Raw genomic sequence first — 21,432 nt, forward strand, 5'->3', positions numbered from 1 at the left:
GATGGTTGTGGACAGTGTGAGGAAGGTGACGGTGAGGATGTGGCTGCAGCCTGCATAACCCACAGCCACGAGGAAAGCTGCTGCTGGCAGCAGACCTGCAGAGAGGAGGAGGATGAGAAAAAGGGAAAGAAACACCAGTTCACGTTGAGAATACATCACTGGTGTTACTGGTTCACTTTGTGTCTTTTAAAATGTAGTTGTAACCACAAGTGGAATGTAATTAATAATGAAGTACTGTACCTAAGAGCCATTTTAAGGTACTTGTACTTGAGTCTTTTCTTTTCATGCCCCTTCCTACTTCTACTCCACTTCATCTCAGAGGGCAATGTGGTACTACTTTAGTTACTGAACAAATTATACACAGTATAATTTGAATTTGTTTTCAATCCATAATTAAAAGAATCATTAATTGCAGTCCTATATGAAACAGTTAAAAATAAGCTCTACCTCACCCAACTACAACAGTAAAATCCTACTTTTAATGCAGGAGTAATAATAATTAATGATATAATATATAATAGTATAACTCACAGGGGACATTAATTATTAATATTGATTAATATTGCAATAATGTGTATGTTGCATTTTACGTCTGTACATGTTTAAGGTTGTACTGATGTTAACTCCTTTATATCCTGTTGGGTCAATGCATCATATTCTATAAGATCATCATATGTTTGTAGTGTCGCTGTCCTGTGAGAAACACGTATTTCTAAAAAGTCAAATCTTTATAAGTTATAAGATAACAGCCTGTTTTCAGCTTTGTGAAGGCCCTGTCACACATATCCGTATGACAGAAACGTATGCTGGCGTATACGAAATATCGGCAATAGGTTGATATAAATTAAGGGTAAGTTGTGATCGTTTGAAGGACGCAGATGACACGCCGAACATGCCAGACCTACGGCCCTGTCACACAGCTCCGTATGGCTGAAACATATGCCGGCATAACACCGCCTGCTCTTAACGAATACTACTTATGCCTTACACCAGCGTGTTGCCGATATTTTGTATAAATTATGTATTCATTGGGCATTCGTCTGATACGTTTTGTATAAGTAAGTGATACGATATCAATCGGTTAGACATGCGTATCTGTATATGTTCACTTTTCTGATCCGATGAAAAGTTGGACGTATTTGGACTCTGACAAATCTTCATATACGGCAGCATACGTTTCCACCATACGGATATGTGTGACAGGGCCTTAACAAATCATTTTCCAGCTGATCCAAGAGGCTTGTTAAAGACTTTATTTAGCTTTAGAAGTAGGAGATTTTTCTCATCACATAAAGAAACACTTCATCCTTCAGTTTATCACAAAACATTCAAAATCACCACACCTGGAGATACATGGTAAAGGAGGGGGATGAGAAACTGTAATCCGCAAAGTAACTAAAGCTGTCTGACAGATGTAGTGGAGTAAAATTATACAGTTGCATAAAATAAAAGGTGCAAAGTGCATACATAGGTATATGTGACAGACACATCAAGGATCTGAGATTAAACAGGTTTTTTTTTTACCTGCAAGTGTGAAGAGCTTGCGTACGACGGTGATGCTGAACACTTTCCTCTCGATGAGGCTGTCTGCTACCACACCCGACAACATCGACAACAACCAGGCTCCGAGGTACGGCAGAGCAGAGAGGAAACCATTCTGACAGAAGACAGAAGATTTCGTCAGAGTTGTATTCAGCAAAGGATTTGATGATTACAGGTTGCCAATGTTTTTTTGCAGTTTTTGTGTAAGCATATTACAGAGTCCTGTCATACAGCATCGGGGCTGTATTAGAGAAGTAAAGCATGCAAGTGATCAGAACACACACACCAAAATCATTTATGACACCTTGGTAAAGGTAAATAGGAAGCTGGTTAGCATAGCTTAGCATAAAGACTGGGAGCAGAGGGGAACAGCTATCCTGGCGCTGTCCAAAGCAAAAATAAAATCAGCACTATCTTTTTTATTCTCTTTTTATATAGATCATTAAACATGAAAGATAACATAAAAATGAATAATGATGAATACAACATTTATTAATTATTACAATAACTTAATAATTAGGTTCTCTATCCTCTATTTTTTGTTACTCTTGTACCTGTATCTACTCTGTACCACACCCCCTACTTCTGTCACTAATTAATATGTTCAAAGTGGATACGATTATAATTACTTTGTTCCAGTTCAGTTTTAAACAGTGGAAACAGCCTCCATTATCTAAAAGCTGAAGAGCAGAATCATACTTTAATGTATGTTTACTTTTGGAACATTTTCAGGTAAGCAAGCACATATAAGAATAAGAACATATAAACGGAAAGCTCACTGATTTGAGGTCAAAGTGCATGATGCTGTTCATGTAGGTGGGCAGGGATGTGAGCAGGGTGTAATAGGACCAGTTTGCACATATCTGGGTGACGATGATGGCCCACAGAGGGACCGACATCAGCATCGACAGCACGGGCACGGACCATCCGTGACCTTTACCCTGCAGATTAATGACAACATTTTTAGGGAAAAACTACATATGTCAAAAAATGCCCACAATAAACCCTTAGTTATCACTGATATTATGATCAGTGGTGGGTCAAGTAAACACAAACGGTACTAAAGTAGAAGTATTGTTACCTTATAATTATATTGACTTAAGTATAAGTATAAGTTGAGTAAGAGTAAAAAGGTATCTCGTAGTGTTTAGCCCAATGAAACACAGTAGAAGTACATATATTTTAGCAAAAATGTACTAACAACAACTACTGTTCACGGAGTAATGTAACACGTTAACAGAACGTTAAAATGTTAACGTTCTCTGAACGTAGAAAGAGAAAGTAAGAAAAAGCGTTAGGGAAACAGGAAGTTTGATAAGGAACTGAAGAACATCACAGTGCAAGCAGAAACCCTTTCAATATGGAGTAACGGTGTGAGAGACTCAATATTGTCGTGAACTGAAACAAAAACAAAAAACATTATCCTTAACATTATTAAAATCTAATACTTAACTGAAACAATATTGCCTGGTTAAAAAAAATAATTAAAATGTTTTATTAATTTCTGTTGCTCGACTGGGGTTGAGTGTGGTAATAGAAGTGGAATAGAAGTTAACCTGAGATCCGATGGAGTTTATGATGTAATCTCTCTCCTCTTTGCTGATTCGATGGTGGGTCCGAGGGTCATCGGATACAAAAATAAACCAGAAGACTGCCCAGAGGCAACCAGCACCCCCTGAAACAGAGACAGAGAGAGAGAGACAGAGAGACAGAGAGAGAGAGAGACAGAGAGACAGAGAGAGAGAGAGAGAGAGAGAGAGAGAGAGAGAGAGAGAGAGAGACAGAGAGAGAGAGAGACAGAGAGAGAGAGAGACAGAGAGACAGAGAGACAGAGAGCCAGACAGAGAGAGCGAGACAGAGAGAGAGAGAGAGAGACAGAGAGAGCGAGAGAGAGACAGAGAGAGAGAGAGACAGAGAGAGAGAGAGACAGAGAGACAGACAGAGAGAGAGAGACAGAGAGAGAGAGAGACAGACAGAGAGAGCGAGACAGAGAGAGAGAGAGAGAGAGAGAGAGAGAGAGAGGGAGAGAGAGAGAGAGGAAGAACATTTTATTGTACTTGTTTACACTTCCTATTACGAGGACTAAGGTATGTCATGATGCAGATATGAGTATGTGATTGTATTTGGGCTTCCCTCCCTCACCACAGAGGTAGAAGACAGCAGGCCAGCCTAAGGTTTCGCAGATGTAGCCGGTGAGCGGTAAAGCCAAAAAGGCCCCAAAGTTGGCCCCAGAACCTGACAGGGTCATCAGGCGAGAGCGCTCCAGAGGAGGAGCCCACCGTGCCCACATGGCCATCATGGCCGGGAACGTCACGCCCTGAAGAAACATGATGGAGTCGGGCAGTGAGACAGACAGAGAGACGAGCAGCAACGTGATTTTGTTAATATAGAATGTGGACGTGAAGCAACCCAAGGTTTCCTGTGTAGTAATACTCCTAGGGAAGTAAAACGGAGCTGAAATGATTAATCAGCAACTATTTTGATTGAATCGATAAATCATTTCAGTAATTTGTTTTAAATAGACTAAACGATCATTCAATTCATAACAGGGTTTGTATAGCTTTTTAAGCACAAAATTCAATTCTTACTATAAATGCAATTGTGAAAATAAATGTAGAGAATTCCTTTATACCCACAGCAAGAATTGCATAGTATCACTTTATGTTATGTCTTTTACTAGTTGTACATATTAACTTTGGTTGTATGTTTTGATCAGGATTATTTAATGCGTAGCTAGCTCTGGTCCCCTGCACGTCTGGACGCCAGGAGACAACAAACAAAAACGACGACGAGGATTGTGTCACTTCAATTATTAAAAGACCTTAAAACATAACGGACATTATTAAGCATTTTCCAAACTTTCAAGACTTTGAACAAATCCTGTAATCAAGAAGATAATCAGCAGATTAATCAATAATGATAATAATTGTTAGTTGCAGCTCCAGTGTAAAATCAACTAAAGCTCTTTAATACAAACCATTCACACAACTATATAAATAATAAGTACAGTATATAAAGATTTATAATCTCTTGGTTTTATTATAACTTTTAAAGAATTCACTTCCTATTTCGTATTATTAACAATTTAATGAATATTGTGTAAAAGTGATAAAATAGACTGTTTATTCAAACTGGTCTGGAGTAGCCTTAATTACAGTCAATTTCACTAGAAGCCAATATATAACTTCATCAGCAATTAATGTTTATTACTCTATTATTACTGATTACTTTCGCCAAGGACGTTATGTTTTTGATTTGGTTTGTTTGTTTGTCTGTTTGTCAGCAGGACTAAGGAAAATCTTCTGGCCTGATTTGAATGAAACTTGGTGGAAGGGTGAAGCATGGGCCAATGAAGATCCCATAACATTTTGGAGCGGATTCGAATCACGGGGCGGCTACACAAATGTGTCACTTTTAATAACATTGCGAGATAGGGCATGGCTTTGGCGGATGTCTGTGCGTGCCCTTCCAGTTGCTATTAAATTCAACAGTTTAAGTCCTTCATTGTAAACTAGAAGTACACAGACAGAAACATAACTGCCTCCTGTGCTCAGCACACTCTTACCTCCCCGAAGCCCTCCAACGCTCGTAGTGAAAATAGCCAGTATGACCCCATATTGGCAGCCAGAGGGGTGAGCAGCGTGAGGACAGCAGTGCCCAGCACACCCAAACCCAGGAAGATCTTCCCCCCGTAGTGACCGGACAGATAGCCCCCCGGGATCTGTGTGCACAAGTAGCCAAAGAAGAAGGCTCCCAGCAGCCAGCCCTGAGTCTCCGAGTCCCACGGGTACTGGGGGATCTGGGATGAGAGCAAGGAGAGAGGGAGTGTTTATGGTAACACAATATTTGGTTAAATAAAAACATGTTTTTGGAATTTTTGGAAATTATTACATATATCTTTTTTCAATAAATGTTGACTTTTGGACTTTACATCACTCTGGAGTTATTGTAAATGTTTGGATCACACAAGTCGGAAAACAATCCCACGCAGCCACCACTGAATACTAATACTATTAGTGTAGCCTAATCTTCATCTGCAACTGTGCACAAATACCGAGTTCAAACATAATTTATAGAAATGCAAAAACCACCAGACTTAAATTTTCGAGTCATTAGCTTCCTCTCTCGTCTACAATTGAGTGAAAAGCACATGGTCACAGTAAATCCTATTCAGTCAGATTTGCAGAGTAATTTTGACATTACTTACTTAACTTAAAGAAACGATGATAACATGTTATCTTGTAGAAGGTTCCTTATCAAATGAAGGAAAAGTATTTTCTTCCAAACTACACACATGTTGTATGTTTAAGAATCAGTGAGAGAAAACATGTATTAACTGTTTGTTACCCCCTCAGGTTGCTGGAAAGAGTCACTGCTGTTTTCGGACTCTGGCAGTGGACAGGCGTAGATCACGGAGCTGTTCTTGGCTGGTTTGGGGTCAGTGTTATTCACCATGGCTACCATGGCAACGCTGAGGTTGACACGTAGACCGTAGACCACGGAGAACCCGAAGAACATCAGGAAGGCCAGGTTGAGGCGAGCCGAGCAGCACTGAGGAGGCACTGTTCACACAGGATATATAATACAATGATCTTTACATGTCGGCTGGACTGTCAGCACAGAGTCACTGAGGAAAACACTTTGAATGTTTCAGATACATTTATGAATCAAGTGGTTTTTTTATGGCTTGAGAAGGTTATGCGAAAACACGCTCATGAAAAGCTGCCGTTATGCTGCTTTTCAAAGATAACCACACTAAACTAATTTGATATTACAATGACTTGTTTCTCTTCACTTTTTTGTGCTAAGGATACACTTGTAAATTCTCTTTGATCAACTTTTAATTTCAAACCAATATCCAGTCATTTTTCAATTCAATAGGCTTTATTGGCGGGATATTTGAAAACTAAATCTTGATTAACATCAGAGCTGCAACAATTAGTATTAAGTATTTTGAAAGTAATTGTTCATGGAAGAATGACAGAAAAAGCTGTTTTCAGCCTCTCAGATGTGGAGATGTCCTGCTCTGTCTGTTCAAAGTGAATATATTTTCAGGAACATTTTTCTGACCAAACGATTAAACAAGAAAATAATCAGCAGATTAATCGATAATGAAAACAATCGCTAGTTGCAGCCCTTATTAAAACACATTTTACCTGCTATAAAGACAAACACACCTGCATCATTCTCAATGAGGGGTTCACTGTCCTCGTGCTCGTCCAAAGGGGCCGTGTTGATGGAGTGGCCATTTGGTAGCGACATGGCACTCGGCAGGACCGGGAATAGTAAGTTGGTAAAATGATGTCACTGAACATTGGTGACCACAAAACCTGCTGGATGGATGAAGGTAGTAATTTAAAATAACATTGCATTGTTACATTTGAACACGGAGGATGTGAGATAAACACATGACACAGACAAGTAAATATAAGAACACTCAAGTGACACAACACATCATCAGATTTGGATAAAAAGCTTGATAACACACACACACACACACACACACACACACACACACACACACACACACACACACACACACACACACACACACACACACACACAAGATGTTGGAAAGGTTTCACCAAACATGCAACTTACAAGAGTAACTGATGCTCAGAATGGAAACGGTGAAGAAGAAGAAGATGAAGAAGATGAAGATGCTCGGCTTTAGTTTGTCTTTTTACTGAACTGGAACCTGAGAACAAGAAAAAAAAACGATCACATAACAACAAAACAGACTGGTTGTGTTGATTAATCGTTAAAGTAATATTTCATGCAAAAAGAGCAAAAGATGCTGTTTTCAGCCTCTTAAATGTGGAAATTTCCTGCTTTCCTCACTTTTATATTATATTAAAGTGAATATCTTTGGGTTTTGGACTGACAATATAAGACATTTAAAAGGCAGGATATAAATGTCATTGTTTTGAGTTTCACTTCTCACTTCACACTTGCTGCTGTTAAGCTTTAATGGGCAGAAGTAACGACTCATGATGCTGCTGCTGCTAAAACATGCTATTCAGGAACTGACAAAAATATACTTGTTGATGCATTTTTTGACACTATCCACAAAGCTTTTGAAGTTGTGTTTCACAACACTTTAAAGGGCCTACGAAATGATAAACATGAAATTCTACTGATGATAGTAAATGCTATTTGTGGTGTAAAATTATGTGTATCGGGTAAAAAGTTGCTACTAGGTAGATCCGACCTCCGTACGACCATAACAGGCTTATGAGCTGCTTACGAGCCTGTCGTCAAACACAGGCATATACATAGTATAAAATTAAGATGACGTTAATATTGGCCTTTTTTCTGGATTTTTGTGTACATGTCCTTACCACTCTTCTTTTGTACATTTAGGTGTACATGTGAAAACTGTACAATTATGGAAGCAATTGCAGAGCTGCTGCCAAGAAAAGGATGTCATGGAGGAACTCAATGAATATGAGGGACGTGGTGCAAACATAACCTGCATAACAGATCACACAGGATTCAAATCAAAGTGTCTGGATGTTTGGGTGTTGCAGACAGCCTACCACAGGTATTCGAAGAGGGACAGACAACAAGCAGGTGATCAGCCACGTAATGAGTAAGTTACTTGTGTAATGTGTAGAGCTCAGAAACTTTGATGTATTTTTGGGAAGTCGAATGGTCACTCTGGCACAGTCACAGAATAAATAGATAAATAAGGTTGAAGTGATTACTATTGACATGTATTATCTTGTATGTTACAGAATGTATCACTATGTGGCATACCGCCAGCTGGTGAGATTCTGCTGGGGAATACTTGGTAAGAACCACAGAATGCCATCATGCGCCATTCAAAAGATCTGTGCTACGTTTCCATCTGACAACTACACGTCGTTCAAGTGTCAGCACTTTATTAGAGTCAATAACAAAACACAATGTCAGTTCAGTGATTGAATCTGCTTCTATACAGCACAGCAGCATCCCTCTTGTTTGGTTCTTCCACCGACTGCTGAGTGGAGCTGGGACTTCCAAAGGTTCCTCATCAACATTTTCTTGGCACAAAGCAGTCGAGTCTCAGGTCAAGAGTTCAGTAACATACTCTGCAAAAAAGATGTTTTCTAATCAAGAATGATATAATATATATATATATATATATATATATATATATATATATATATATATATATATATATATATTATATAATATGTGTGTGTATGTATGTATATGTGTATCTGTATTTGTATCTTACATATCAATATTGAAATATTATGATGCTGACCTTTGGAACAACCAACTTGGATTGGAACTTGCAGTCCAGCTGACCTGACACGTGGATGACTTGCCATGACCTGCCTGCCATGCAGGCATGTGACTTGTGGTGTGTCCGTGGAGGGGGATCCGTCTGCACAGCAATTTCTTTCTGACATGTCTGAAATGTACAAAACACAACTTTACTAATAAATCTTTCAAACCAGCTTGAAATTGTATTGCACGTTTATACATGTCTGAGTAAAGAAAATATCTAATAACATTCATAATAAAAGATGTGGTTGAATTGATTGAGAGAGCAATGATATCAAATTAAACAAATATATGAATTATGTACATGCATGTGGCGATTGTATGTTTAACACGTCATGTGCAGGTCTACTGGTACTACAACTGTAATGTACAGATGATGTACAGTCTATATACTTACAGGTGTACTCACAGCTTCCTCCTCAGTGTGGATGTCCAATAGATGGTCGCTATGTGTGTATATATATATATATATATATATATATATATATATATATATATATATATATATATATATATATATATATATGTGTATATAGTGTGATCGTTAAAAGTTAAATAGACTCAAGCTTTTACTCAAACTACAGAATAAAATGGGGACGCCTGTAATAAACATAGAATCTATACTTAATTAAGCTAATGAAGTGTAATTAGCTAAAGTTATTAATACTACAAACAATAACACACAGATATTGGCTAGGGTCTGTTGTAAACTCGTTACATACAGTAGGCCTAGACCGATTATGGCTTTATGCTTGAAACAATAAATACAGTAAACAAGTAGCACGGCTTACGGCTTCGCTCTCCCTTTTGGCGAATGCATTTCATCGTCTCTTTGGTGGAGGACTCTGTATCGGCGGACGTGTTTGAGTCGGCGTGCTGGCTGGGGTCTCGGCAGTAGCTCGCTTCAACGCAGACGAACACTGGCGGCTGTGTTCTACTTGTGACGTCATCGCCTGAACATTGTCGAAGTGGATGTTCCCGGCGCAGTGACCGATGTTGTTAGCAGAAGTCATTTTTATGCTGTTATGATCGTGATTTATTACGAATACATCTATAATATAATATTATATATATGGCACATTTCACAATAGAAATGCTACCTCTATCATATACCAAGGCCAATAACACTGACAAAATATCATTTCGTAGGCTGTTTAAGGTTGAGAATGTCAGTGTTATCACAGCACATACGGTAACAGGACAAGAATGGCAAGATCATCTGAAGCATCCGGTCTGAGGTTATCACATCAATAACTCAGTGACCTTTAGTTATCAATATAGTTCATCACTCCTGTTAATCTCAGTAAATTTCACCTTTCAAGTCAATACTTATTGTCCGAGCTGAGAAACTACGCAAAACTGCTTACAGTTTTGAAACCTCTGTGCACAAATGTGTTTGTTAGCATAGTCCAGACAAACAGTATTTTAATTATTTTGTTGAGCCATTCACCTATAGTAATAACTAATTTGATCTATAACATTTTACAAAACAGTAACAAATGCTTATCACAATTTCCTAAAGTTTCAAAGTGACTTCTTCAAATTGAACATTTTGTCTGATCAGAAGTTCAAAACTCAAAGACATCTAATAATTGCTCTCTTTATAGTATGGAACTCTGGAGGTTATAGATTAGATATGTGCTGGAGATGCAGATGTCTGTATGAGCATTTGTCCTGATGTATCACTGTTTAGTGTCACTCCTTTTAAAGCACGGTCCCAAACACTAATCTTAAGACTATTGGTGATCAATTCTATTCCTAAAACACACTTTCATAGACTTTTCACCTTTCCTTTTATAAGTGTTCCTTTTATTTCAACTGATTTGAGTGTTTTGCTGAACTTTATTGGTATTATTGCATTAACGGTGTGTTTTAAAACACTTTTTTTATTTCTTTAGTTTTTAAGGCTACAACAAATGATTAGTTCTTAATTAATCGTTTTGGTCTAAAAATTTTGTATTCATGATAAAGCATATACTTTTTCCCATTACCATGTGACTTATATCTGCAAGTGAATGCCTGTGCAGCTATGTATGTGTGATCGATCATGAGATCCTCAGAAAAACAGCCCAATTTATTCATGTTTTTTCTGAAACAATGAATGTATTATGCATTATAACATTTCTACTGTGGCAAGTTTTTAAGTTGTTCAGGTTGCATTTTTTTCTTTTTAAAATCTTTTTGGACAGAAAGTGAATGCTGTTTTTTTTAAATAAGCAATGTGCACTGACATCTATAAATAAATAAGCACTGACACCTACTTTCCATAACAATTTCTATATCGTTGTCAATGAATTAAGATAATGAAAAGTGCCCAACACAGGTTACCAGAGCCCAAAGTAATGCTATTAAATTGGTTATGTTGTGAAGCTAACGGCGTAATAACCATAGTATTCAATGTATTATGACATGAAACAGAGGCAAATAAGCACTCTTAGCTCTAGCAGATTTATTTGGTAATTTCACTTAAATTACTAAAGTGTTAACTGGTCAATTTTCTGTCAACCAACTCATGCACTAAATGCACTAAAGCACACCACAATATTGTCAAATATGGCTAAATATGTTTTGTTATACTTTGCTGACTTTAAAGGTCCCCATATTGTAATAGTCAGTGAATATTAGCACAAGTCTACACCCCTGAACCTGCTTGGTTAACCTTAAAGTACCATAATAGCATAGCTTGTTTGTTAACTGGCTATAACTTGTGTATAAACTACTATTTAACAAAGACCTGTATGGTTATTTCGTGAAATACACCTTACCTTGTGAAGGGACATCATCCAAAAACACTTGTTCAAGGCAGCCTGAACGATATTTATACGCATCATATCGATTGTGTCTTCATTTCAGCCGGCGAGACAACAGATATACCGTGCTGCTGTTGTTCACATGACAAAAACAGTCATATGATGAGGAAATGCAGATCTATATAACACCTGCGTGGCAACACTTCCTTTTACACCATCCACTGAAGCCAGTCCGTATGATTTATAAATCTGTACTACGGATGTGACGTCAAGGCACATGACTAACGGCTGGCCCGCCCTCTCTCGCTCGAGCTTCTTTCGATGGTAAAAGTACTAAACACTAAATAAAAAAAATATTTAAAACTACTTTTAACTGCTGTTCCGTTTAACTTCTTATAAATAGTTTACTTTACAAATTAAAACTAGTTGAGGAAAAATGCCTTTTAGGCATCCGTTTTAATGTGTTGTTATAGCAACGAATCCACCTCCTGTGTGTTGTAAACACTGAAGCAAACATACAGCTGCTGAGAGTTTATCCACCTGTCACATATCTTTAGGCATCTGTACATTACACATCTATCATCGCATCCATGGCCCATTACAGAGTAAGAATTTGGCTTCTTTCTATAGCTGTTAATTGTTTTTGCTCGGTAAATGTTGTAGTTGCTCGTGTGAAGCGTATGCTAACTAGCGAGCATCATACAGTAACAATGCGCCCCGGCTTGTTTACATAAATCAGTGAATTTACCTCAAGCGGAGGCGAAAGGTTATTTATACATAATTGTTTTCCCAGTGGTTATTAAACAAGTCAGACGTGTGCTGCTAACTTATGTGTGCAATTATCTATCTTGTGTTTCAGGCCTCAGAATCGAAGCGAGAACAATTTAGAAGATATCTTGAAAAGTCTGGAGTCCTTGACACTATAACAAGCGGTAGGTATACATGCATTTCAAATACAGTATTTCAGCATATAGGGGGAGACGGGGGATGGTTGTAACAGCACCACCTTCGCCAAGAAAGGATAACCTGAGAGGCATGAGATGCATTTCATGTGTGACCACTTCTTTCCGGTCCTTGCATGGGAAAGATCACAGCTGTGTGGAAAAACAGGTGCATATTTTACAGCCAAAACACTGATTTTTCTGGTATAAAATAAATGTTTTAGACCAGGTCTACATTTTGATTCGTACTATTACAGTTGAAGTTAGAATGATGTAACATGTATTAGATTAGATGGGTAGATAGCCTAGTGGTTTGGTGGTACGCCTTCGTGAGTTCAATACCAGGCTGCCACCATTGTGCCAGGTACTTAACCCTGAGTTGCTCCAGGGAGACTGTCCCTGTAGTTAGTTCACTGTGAGTCGCTCTGGATAAGAGTGTCTGCTAAATGACCTGTAATGTAAATGTAATGTAGAGAGTCTCTGAGGTACAATGTGAGGTATTCACATACATGTGTATTCAGACTTCCTTTAAACATATATTAAAAAACATTCTCTAAAAGTGCAATGTTTAATTAAAACATTAAAACAATTAACTAACATTATCAACAGAATGTTAAGACATCAATGTGTTGCAGAGATATCTACTGAAGTTAGCATGCTAACAGCTAGCTGCGCTCCGTCCAGTCTTGTAATACCACTTGTTCCTCTAGAGGTGATAGTGAGTCACTGTAGTTTAGTGCTTACTGTTACAGCCATGTTCCGTGTCTGTTTTATAGGATTACAAAGGATTCAAAGTGGCAGAAACGAGAAATTCCACGAGAAAACCACCCGCACCACCTCGCTTCGTCCTCGTAGCTGCCAGGAGGCTGTTTTGGCGAGTGTCTAGCTGTCGGCAGCCCCGGGAAACGTTGTAGCTTCAGTTAGCAGTTAACTCGAGTTCAGCCACAGCACCAGAAAACTGCAAACTCCCTGTTACACAGGTCCAGCAGCCCACTGTTACTGCCGGCGCTGGGGCTGGTTCTGCTGAGCTCAAGTCTCTTTGGCCACTGACTGGGGCTCCGTCTCTCCTCCCCCGGCGTGCTGCTCTCCTGGCTGCGCCGCCACCGGGAAGATGAGATGAATATGCGGGTCGTTTTCTAGTTTCTGCCACTTTGGATTTAGTCCAATAATCAAACTAACGTAACGTTACACGGACTACAGCCCCGTGAACATCAGTGTCCAGTAAACACAGAGGATCAGCTTCACCTGAAGATTATCAGACAGCAGAGTTTTCTGCTCTCACAGTTTCAGCAGTTTGGTTGAATAATTGGTATTCTTGCCCTGCAGACTGACTGACAGGCATCACACAGAAGTAAATGCAATACACTATATAAAGAATACATTAGAATACAATAAATGTGCCAAACTACTACAACTAAAATATAAACATTAGACATTAAACATTATTGTGTGGACCCATTTTAAAGGTGAAATACTGCCCCCTCTTCTTTGGAGCCGGTGGCTCAGAATTACACATTGAACCTTTTAAAAAAAGTGTCACAACTTGACATATACAGTATATACACATATGTTCTTGAAGAAAGTTCTTCTAAAGTTTTTTAAATATCAGCACCACTGTTTAAATGCAAGTTGGGCAGGTTGTAACATTGGAACTCCTTGTTTTTTACATCAATTAACATAATATGTGATAGAGTTAGAGAAGTTGAAAACATTGAAATTTGTGGTAGACAAACATGGTACTTTGTGGAAAAATTGAGAGCTCTTAGACAAAAAATCAAGAAATTAGGCGCTGAAACAAAAAGTGTTACAACAAGTCTCCTCTACATTTGCATCCAGTACACGGTGTTAAACATATTCATTCATTTACTTTTCACCAATATCCCTGCTGTGCTGCTTCATCACCATTTTGTTTCTCTTTTTGCAGTTTTAGTGGCACTTTATGAAGAGACTGACAAACCTAGCAATGCACTGGAGTATCCTTTTCTCATGTGTGTAGCTTTATAGAACTGTAAAGTAACAAGCGCAAATTTCGCAATAGCTGCGACCACGTCATTCATGCATTTACACACAAACAACCTCACAAACACTTGACCTCCAGGCCAAGTTTCACCCTCCTAGTGCAATATGTTTCTCCAAGATTGAACAAAAATCTATATGATTCCTGGAAAAGTTCACAGTGTTCTGGTGTCACGCTAACTGGAGATACGATTGCTCATTGTACGACCACTGTGGGGGCTTTTAGCAAGTGAATATGAAGCACAGTATTTCCCCTTTTAAAGTATTTCTGGTATGTTTAAAATGTCAATCCAGCTAGTGAGCTAAAAAGCCATTCAGCTGCAAAATATGTTGTAAAATATGTACTTTAGGCAGCCTGTGTGAGAGAATTTTCTGATCTTTCAAAAACAAATGTGTCATGTGGACACAGATTGATCATAACATTTTTTTTATGTATATGAGACCGCTGTGAAAACCACGGCTAGATAATTGAACCCAGCAAGGCTGCAGTTTCACGTGTCAGCCATGCTTTAGCTTATTGTACTTTAGTGTGTTGCTGTCATTCCTGCAGAACTCATTATTCTGCTTCATCTGAATGGCCTTAGAGAGCGCATGTTGACCTTAACCAGCTGCACAGTTTCATAAAGCTTCACCTCGGTGCGGCCGGACCAGAGCCAGCGGACGTTGAGACTCTTCGAATGGAGCTGGCTGACCTACAACAGAAATGCAACCTTCTCATGGGGGAGAAAAAAGAGCTGAGAAACAGGGTGAGATGCTGGTAAAAGTCTAAATTGACAGATAAATGTTTGAGTGTGCTGCTTCTACTGTAACCTCTGCCTTAATATCATTTTCCAGCTGATGCAGTACGAACCATTGCCTGAGGAGGGAGCAGCAGAGTAGAAAGGAGGGGCTTAGTCATTGCTGTCTGGGGTAAAAAAAGAAAGAAAAAGAAACGTTAAGCATAATTTGAAGAATGTGTAAATGTTTATTAAATAATAAACTGATTTTTTGTTGTTGTTATATAACAAACAACTTTTGCTTTGTCATAAATAAAAATGTTTTTTTCAGCATTTAGCATCAATCATTCTCTTGATCCCGTGTAAATGGACAATTGTTCCTCTATTTCAAACCAAATAATTCTGATTACATCACTCATCTGAAATAAATGCATTTTAGAACGGCCTTTAATTTTTTCAAAGATATTTTAATTGATATAAACTGCTTTGCTGAGTAAAAAAAAATGTAATACAAAAGCAATAATTCAGAGGTCGCTGCTCATGTGCCTGAAGGGAAATTAAAGTCTGATAAATGACAGCACATTAAAGACAAATCTTTATTCATGTCACCATAGCTTGGCAAAGATATTTAGCACTCATTTTCTATTGTGACAGAAGATTCAGAACAGTTTCTTTTTGTTTAATGTTCTTGCTGAAGATCTCTGAGTTGGATTAATTCAGACAGCGTCCGGTTGTGTAACTACACGTTGTGACCTGAAACAACATTATAGATTTGTGGTTTAGTTTTCCATTCCCCTCTAATCATTCAGACAGAGCTGCTGCATACAGTCAAATCATTAAATGTCCATCTGAATCTCTGTAACAACAGACATGTTAATGTACGGAAACAACAGTCCATTGTGGTCTGACCACAAATTGAAATAATTGGAAAAAGGCTTTTCTTTGGTATCAAGAGTATAATATATATAGCAATGGATAACAAAGGCCTTTAATGTCTCTTAAAGGTAAAATATGTACCATTTCCACATTAAATGTCTTAAAACAACTAGACATATGTTATATATTGTTTGAGTTGTGTACTCAAATTATCCTAAATGTTTCCAACAATCTTTTAATCTAGAGAAATTTTAATTAAGGTAACGGTGCGTTTCATTTGGTCTGTAATGGCGTCATATCCCCTTTGCGCATGCATCAGTGTTGTGGTCTGCTAGAAGCTGTCATAAATGTATTTTCATCCAGTTTTAAACCACATTTGTACAATACACTTTGTAGATCTCTGGAATTTGTTGCTATATTTTAACCAGTTAAAGGATTTTGCTCATCCGACGTCTTGATCTTAAGGTATCAAAGAAACAAGCTGAGCAAATGTTAGCGGTACGTTCGTCCACTGAACAGCCTCCTAGAAACTAGAAAGACTGATTTTTAACATAAGACGGCTTTGTTTTTATTGGTTTTAATCACCGGGCTGGTGTTTTAGAGAGCAGGAGACCTCTGTGGATCATTTGACTCCCGGTAAAAACCTCCTGAACTATGAACAATGAAGGAATTCTAACCGGGAGAAACTGACTGACATGACTCCCATGATCCCACGCTACTTCACGACCAACCAAACTCGTGTTTTTTTATGTGTTTTGATTAAGAGGCCCCTAGTGGCAGAAAATTACATCTTGGGTGTCAAAAGAACTTTAATTGTGTGAAAAGTGCAGTAATATAATGTTCACATGTCTTGCCCCCAAAACATGGCTTATAGAGAGTTTATGTTGCCATGTTAGGAGCACACAGTCTGATGTTTAGATCTGCAGATCAGTTGGAGCTCTTCTGCTGCTAGCACTGCTTGCCACTGACACTCGGCGGTTTGGAGAGGAGGCGGTGGGACTGTTACTCTCCCGGCTGTGTCGAGATACTGAGCTCAGCTCCCCTGCAGAGTCCGGGCTGCTTGGTCTCTTAATGTCTGATTTAGAGAGCATCCTCGCTCGGGGTCCGACACAGCTGCTTCGTAGCTTCACGCTGTTGTTCCCGTGGTAGGAATCTCCACTGTCCGAGCCGTTCCCCTCTATCAGAGTGGAGCAGTTCCACGGTGGACTGACCCTCCGTGACTTCCTCACGATACCTGACAGTGTTATGCATGAGGAGGTGTCTGCCATAGGGAGAGTGGGGTACTCAGAGCTGGCACACTCCATGTCCCCGTAATGGGGTGAAGATTGTTCATCTGGCTCATCCTGTTTGTCTGCAGGAGGAGAACGCGTCTCGCTGCTTGTGTTGTTGGAGTTGCTGTTTTGCTCTGTGGGGCTCGGCACTCCCTCCTTGCTGTCTTTGTGGCTGTCTGGCTTTGCACCAGGGTCCCCTTTTATTGGGACGAAGGCAGAGGAGGCATTAAGAAGAGGGTAGGTAGGTCCGTTGCCCTGCTTCTCTAACAGTAATGTGTATCCACATGGTGCTGTGGGAATAGTAGTCTTCTGTCCCACAGACGTGCCTATGCAGACCTGATGCACAACCGAGTTCTTTTTTGACTTGTCGACGTAATAATCATCGAGATCCACCTTCAGATGTGGGTAGTAGGATAGAATGCTCTTCTTAAGCTTCTTGAATCCCAGGTGCATAATCTCAAGAAGGCTGAGAAAGAGGGAGATGCAGGCAATCCCTTGCATGAACACCATGAAAACTGTTTTCTCAGTGGGCCTGGAGACGAAGCAGTCGACCACATTTGGGCACGGCTCCCTTTCACACTTGAACAGAGGGTTCAGGCGGTGTCCATAGAGGATGTACTGCACCACCATGAAGCTGACCTCCACCACTGAGCGAGTCACAATGTGGACCAGGTAAGTGCACAACAGAGAGCCCCTCAGTGGAGCTTTGTTGAGCTTCCCCTGCTCTAGCTGCTTCATCTCCTTTTCAATCCTCCTCCGCATCTCCACCAGCTCCACGTCCACTGCCTCCAGCTCCCGACGGAGAGCCACCTTCTTGCAGTGGCGCTCCTTCTCCAGAGCTCGCAGCTGGTAGATGGCGTGACCCATGTACACCAGGGAGGGCGAGGAAACAAAGATCACCTGTAAAACCCAGTAGCGGATGAGGGAGATGGGGAAGGCCTGGTCGTAGCAGACGTTGCGGCAGCCGGGCTGGTCGGTGTTGCAGATGAAGTCTGACTGCTCGTCGTTCCACACGTCCTCCGCTGCAACGCCAAGCACCAACATCCGGAATATGAAGAGGATGGTGAGCCAGATCTTGCCGACCATGGTGGAGTGTATATGCACCTCCTCCAAAATCCCTCCAAGGAAGTTCCAGTCTCCCATTTTTTACATTAGCAGTTCTGCAATGAAAACAAATCTAAGTTATGATTATTACATTTTGAGGCAGATAACGGAAAATATATACATATATATTTTTTTTATCTGATAAAGATACCGATAGTATTATTCTTTTTACATAAACACGACATAGACCAATAATCTTGAAACAGAGTGCTATTTATTTATCTATATTTTGGTACTATACGTGTATAATACAAGAATTGTACAAGTCAGTTGAAAGTGTGTCCTGCAGTCAATCTCTGTGTAAAACATGAAAATAAATGACTTCCTCAAGGTGCATCATTAGGTTTATTGTCCAACCAATACTGAATGTTTGGGCTAATATTTGGGAGTTTGAAAACAACCGATAAGAATAATAATACAAATATTGTTTTCTTAAAACGCACAACATTCAAACACAAACAAACCATCTTGAATCAGATCCCTACATTTTCTTTTTCAAGAATACTGATCAAGATACTACAAGAGGGCCTATTAGGGCCATTGTAGGTGAAACAATGAATAAATTACAGAGCAGGGGTAATATTCTGAGAACAAAATCAAAATATCCAAAATTAAAGTACATATAGGAGAAGAAACTTGATTGTAAAGTCACAACCTCATCATACATTTCTGATTTTAATCTCAGAGAATATTCAAGGTTTCTTTGTACATTTGTATGTTTTTTCTCGTAAATGAGTTTGAGAAATGAGTTTCTTTCTTTTAATATTACCCTAGCTCTTTATTATTGGCTCTTCTGTGCTCTATGGTGGACCAACTATGCACTAACTTAAACCCAGTTTCTGTCCTGCAATTTCTTGTTACTTATCGGTCGACACATACAGATTTGTATACAGTAAAACTAGTTTTTAAATGACACATTACTCAGGATCAACCTACCCAACAGTTTCTACAGTAGTTCAAACTAGCCTTACACACCATTTACTCCATAGTGTGAAAACACTTATATACTTTTTAAATCAAATGTTGAATGTAATAGTTGCATTAGGTATTTTAATGTGCTCTTAACAACCAGTGTTAAGTAAAGTATATGACAACATACAGCAACATCGTACTAAAACTATATAGGATATAATGTTATAACAATATATATATATATATATATATATATATACAGTATACATATATTGGTATAACAATATATATATATATATATACAGTATACATATATACTCATTAGGCATCAGCAAACATGTCAAACAATCAAATAGAAATCAATCAATCATTGTAATCCATGAAGTTATTCACAATTGAGTTAATGAAAACGGCAACAAAAGAGAGAACAAAATGTGCGCTATATAAAGCTGATATATTCAGCTCACTGTGATTATGTAACAAAAATACATGATTTACACAGAAAGGTCAATTTTTTTAACTTACCTTTCATCTTCGATATGAAATGTAACAATAAAGGCCTTTTGCAATAATGCTGCTGAAACTGTTGAACACAATCCTACAAGTACATATTTTATCTTCTTCTAAAAACTGTCAAACCTTTACACCGGGAGAGATTTCAGCCTCCACTGGACAAAAACAAATGATCCCTGCTGGCTCGTTCCCAATTTATAGCCTTTGAAAGAAAAAAACAATCAATACTGATGCGATGCTCTGTTGTCATTTACCTCGCAGCATATGGAGTCGTTAGGGGGGAAATGCAGGAGTTTGTGGCCTGTTTCTGGTTGAACCCAAAGGACCCTGAATTTCTATGATCCTCTAAATGCACACAGGACAGCAGAGATGCACTGAGATGGGAATCTTGCATCTGAGAGTACCTTGAAGGTGGATTATAATCCATACAAGATGCTTCTGAAACTTTATATTGAATGATCGGTGAAAATGCTCAATATCCCATACTCAGCACGATATGTTGCACAAGAGTCAGACAATGAGGAACATGAGAGCACATATATCAAGCAGCACTGAACCCATACACAAACCGATGGAGGTGCAAGTGAATTAAATACATTTAAATAATGAATTAATCATATCATTATGTAAAACATGGATTAGCAAATAAGATCATATAAAGCAGGTGAAATACAGAATACAGTTTGAGAGACTAACTCCAGCTTTACAAGCAATACATGTACAATCTGTTCTAGTTATTTTACTGGTTACAGATTTTCTTGCAAAATGGTTTGTTAATATTTATAATAATAAGGTATTATTTACATAATGTTTATAAATCCACTTATTTTATTTATTATTCGTTTTGGAAAATAGTTAAATAATTCCATCACAATTTACCAGTCCAAATTGACGTCTCCAAATTGTTTGTTTTGTCCAAACCAGAAGAAGCCTAAAAGGTGTTAAAGTGACGGTTCAGTCCAAAATGAAAAATGCATACTTTTACCTGTAATGCTATTTATCAATCGAGATAGTTTTGGTGTGAGTTGCCAAGTGTTGGAGATATCAGCCGTAGAGATGTCTGCCTTCTCAAAGCACCCAAGAAATACATTTGAAAAACTCAACATCAATGTCTCTTTCCAGAAATCATGATCCGGTTACTCAAGATGATCCACAGACCTTGTTGTGAACAGTTTCATGTAGGAACTATTTTCTTTGAACCGTATCACCTCGCAGCAGGAAACGTGAATCTACTCATGGACAAGAGAGTTTCGTGCTCCCATACTGACACGCTAACATAACAGCTCAGTCGAGGAGGACGCCATCAATCTTTACATCTCGCTGTCTCTACGGCTGATATCTCCAACACTCTGCAACTCACACCGAAACAATCCAGATTGATAAATAGCACAACAGGTGAGAGGAAAAATATGCATTTTTTAATTTGGGGGTGAACTGTCACTTTAAATGTTCTATCTTCGTACTATCATTTTTACACTTTTGTTAAATAAATGACTAAAATTAATAATTATCAAAA

The 21,432-nt window shown here is 38.7% G+C and overlaps 3 protein-coding genes across 10 annotated transcripts in view; 1 reads left to right on the forward strand and 2 right to left on the reverse strand.

Moving 5' to 3' along the window:
- Positions 1-11,785, reverse strand: part of si:ch1073-513e17.1 (elongation factor 1-alpha) — a 26,178-nt gene extending 14,393 nt beyond the window's left edge. Inside the window, exons 1-11 of one of the 7 annotated variants that reach the window (XM_029443454.1) lie at positions 11,583-11,785; positions 8,795-8,944; positions 7,144-7,240; positions 6,720-6,875; positions 5,890-6,104; positions 5,108-5,341; positions 3,685-3,859; positions 3,099-3,217; positions 2,322-2,483; positions 1,525-1,657; positions 1-95 (exon numbers count right to left, since the gene is read on the reverse strand). The exon at positions 1-95 is cut by the window's left edge and continues 53 nt beyond it. In XM_029443454.1, coding sequence (XP_029299314.1) covers positions 1-95; positions 1,525-1,657; positions 2,322-2,483; positions 3,099-3,217; positions 3,685-3,859; positions 5,108-5,341; positions 5,890-6,104; positions 6,720-6,804 — 1,218 coding nt within the window. In that variant the 5' untranslated portion in view covers positions 6,805-6,875; positions 7,144-7,240; positions 8,795-8,944; positions 11,583-11,785. Of the gene's footprint in view, positions 96-1,524; positions 1,658-2,321; positions 2,484-3,098; positions 3,218-3,684; positions 3,860-5,107; positions 5,342-5,889; positions 6,105-6,719; positions 6,876-7,143; positions 7,241-8,794; positions 8,945-9,214; positions 9,257-9,608; positions 9,659-11,582 lie in introns of those variants that run through there. The other 6 variants (XM_029443457.1, XM_029443453.1, XM_029443456.1 and 3 more) reach the window with 6 other exon arrangements.
- Positions 11,786-11,842: 57 nt separating this feature from the next.
- mycbp (MYC binding protein) lies at positions 11,843-15,573 on the forward strand. Of its 2 annotated transcripts, none has more exons than XM_029443464.1 (5): positions 11,843-11,891; positions 12,427-12,499; positions 14,433-14,481; positions 15,141-15,270; positions 15,359-15,573. In XM_029443464.1, the coding sequence occupies exons 1-5, from the start codon at positions 11,889-11,891 to the stop codon at positions 15,401-15,403; spliced, it is 300 nt and encodes a 99-aa protein (XP_029299324.1). In that variant the 5' UTR covers positions 11,843-11,888; the 3' UTR covers positions 15,404-15,573. The 2 variants fall into 2 exon arrangements, with proteins under 2 accessions (XP_029299324.1, XP_029299323.1); XM_029443463.1 differs by lacking the exon at positions 11,843-11,891 and adding an exon at positions 11,938-12,172.
- A 1,341-nt stretch (positions 15,574-16,914) lies between these two features.
- gja9b (gap junction protein alpha 9b) lies at positions 16,915-18,530 on the reverse strand. The gene has a single exon (XM_029443116.1). It carries the CDS (start codon positions 18,528-18,530, stop codon positions 17,031-17,033), a length of 1,500 nt encoding a protein of 499 aa, XP_029298976.1. The 3' UTR covers positions 16,915-17,030.
- Positions 18,531-21,432: the final 2,902 nt, after the last annotated feature.

The sequence above is a fragment of the Cottoperca gobio genome, chromosome 11, assembly GCF_900634415.1.
Source record: "Cottoperca gobio chromosome 11, fCotGob3.1, whole genome shotgun sequence".
Lineage (NCBI taxonomy): Eukaryota > Metazoa > Chordata > Actinopteri > Perciformes > Bovichtidae > Cottoperca > Cottoperca gobio.

What these genes read in the sequence shown, in the direction of transcription:
- mycbp (XM_029443463.1), top strand. An exon ending in AAACCTAGCAATGCACTGGA is followed by an intron (nt 14,482 to 15,140) that starts GTATCCTTTTCT and finishes CCAGCTGCACAG; the next exon opens with TTTCATAAAGCTTCACCTCG. An exon ending in AAAAAGAGCTGAGAAACAGG is followed by an intron (nt 15,271 to 15,358) that starts GTGAGATGCTGG and finishes ATCATTTTCCAG; the next exon opens with CTGATGCAGTACGAACCATT.
- gja9b (XM_029443116.1), bottom strand. Translation starts at nt 18,530, where the DNA reads ATGGGAGACTGGAACTTCCTTGGAGGGATTTTGGAGGAGGTGCATATA.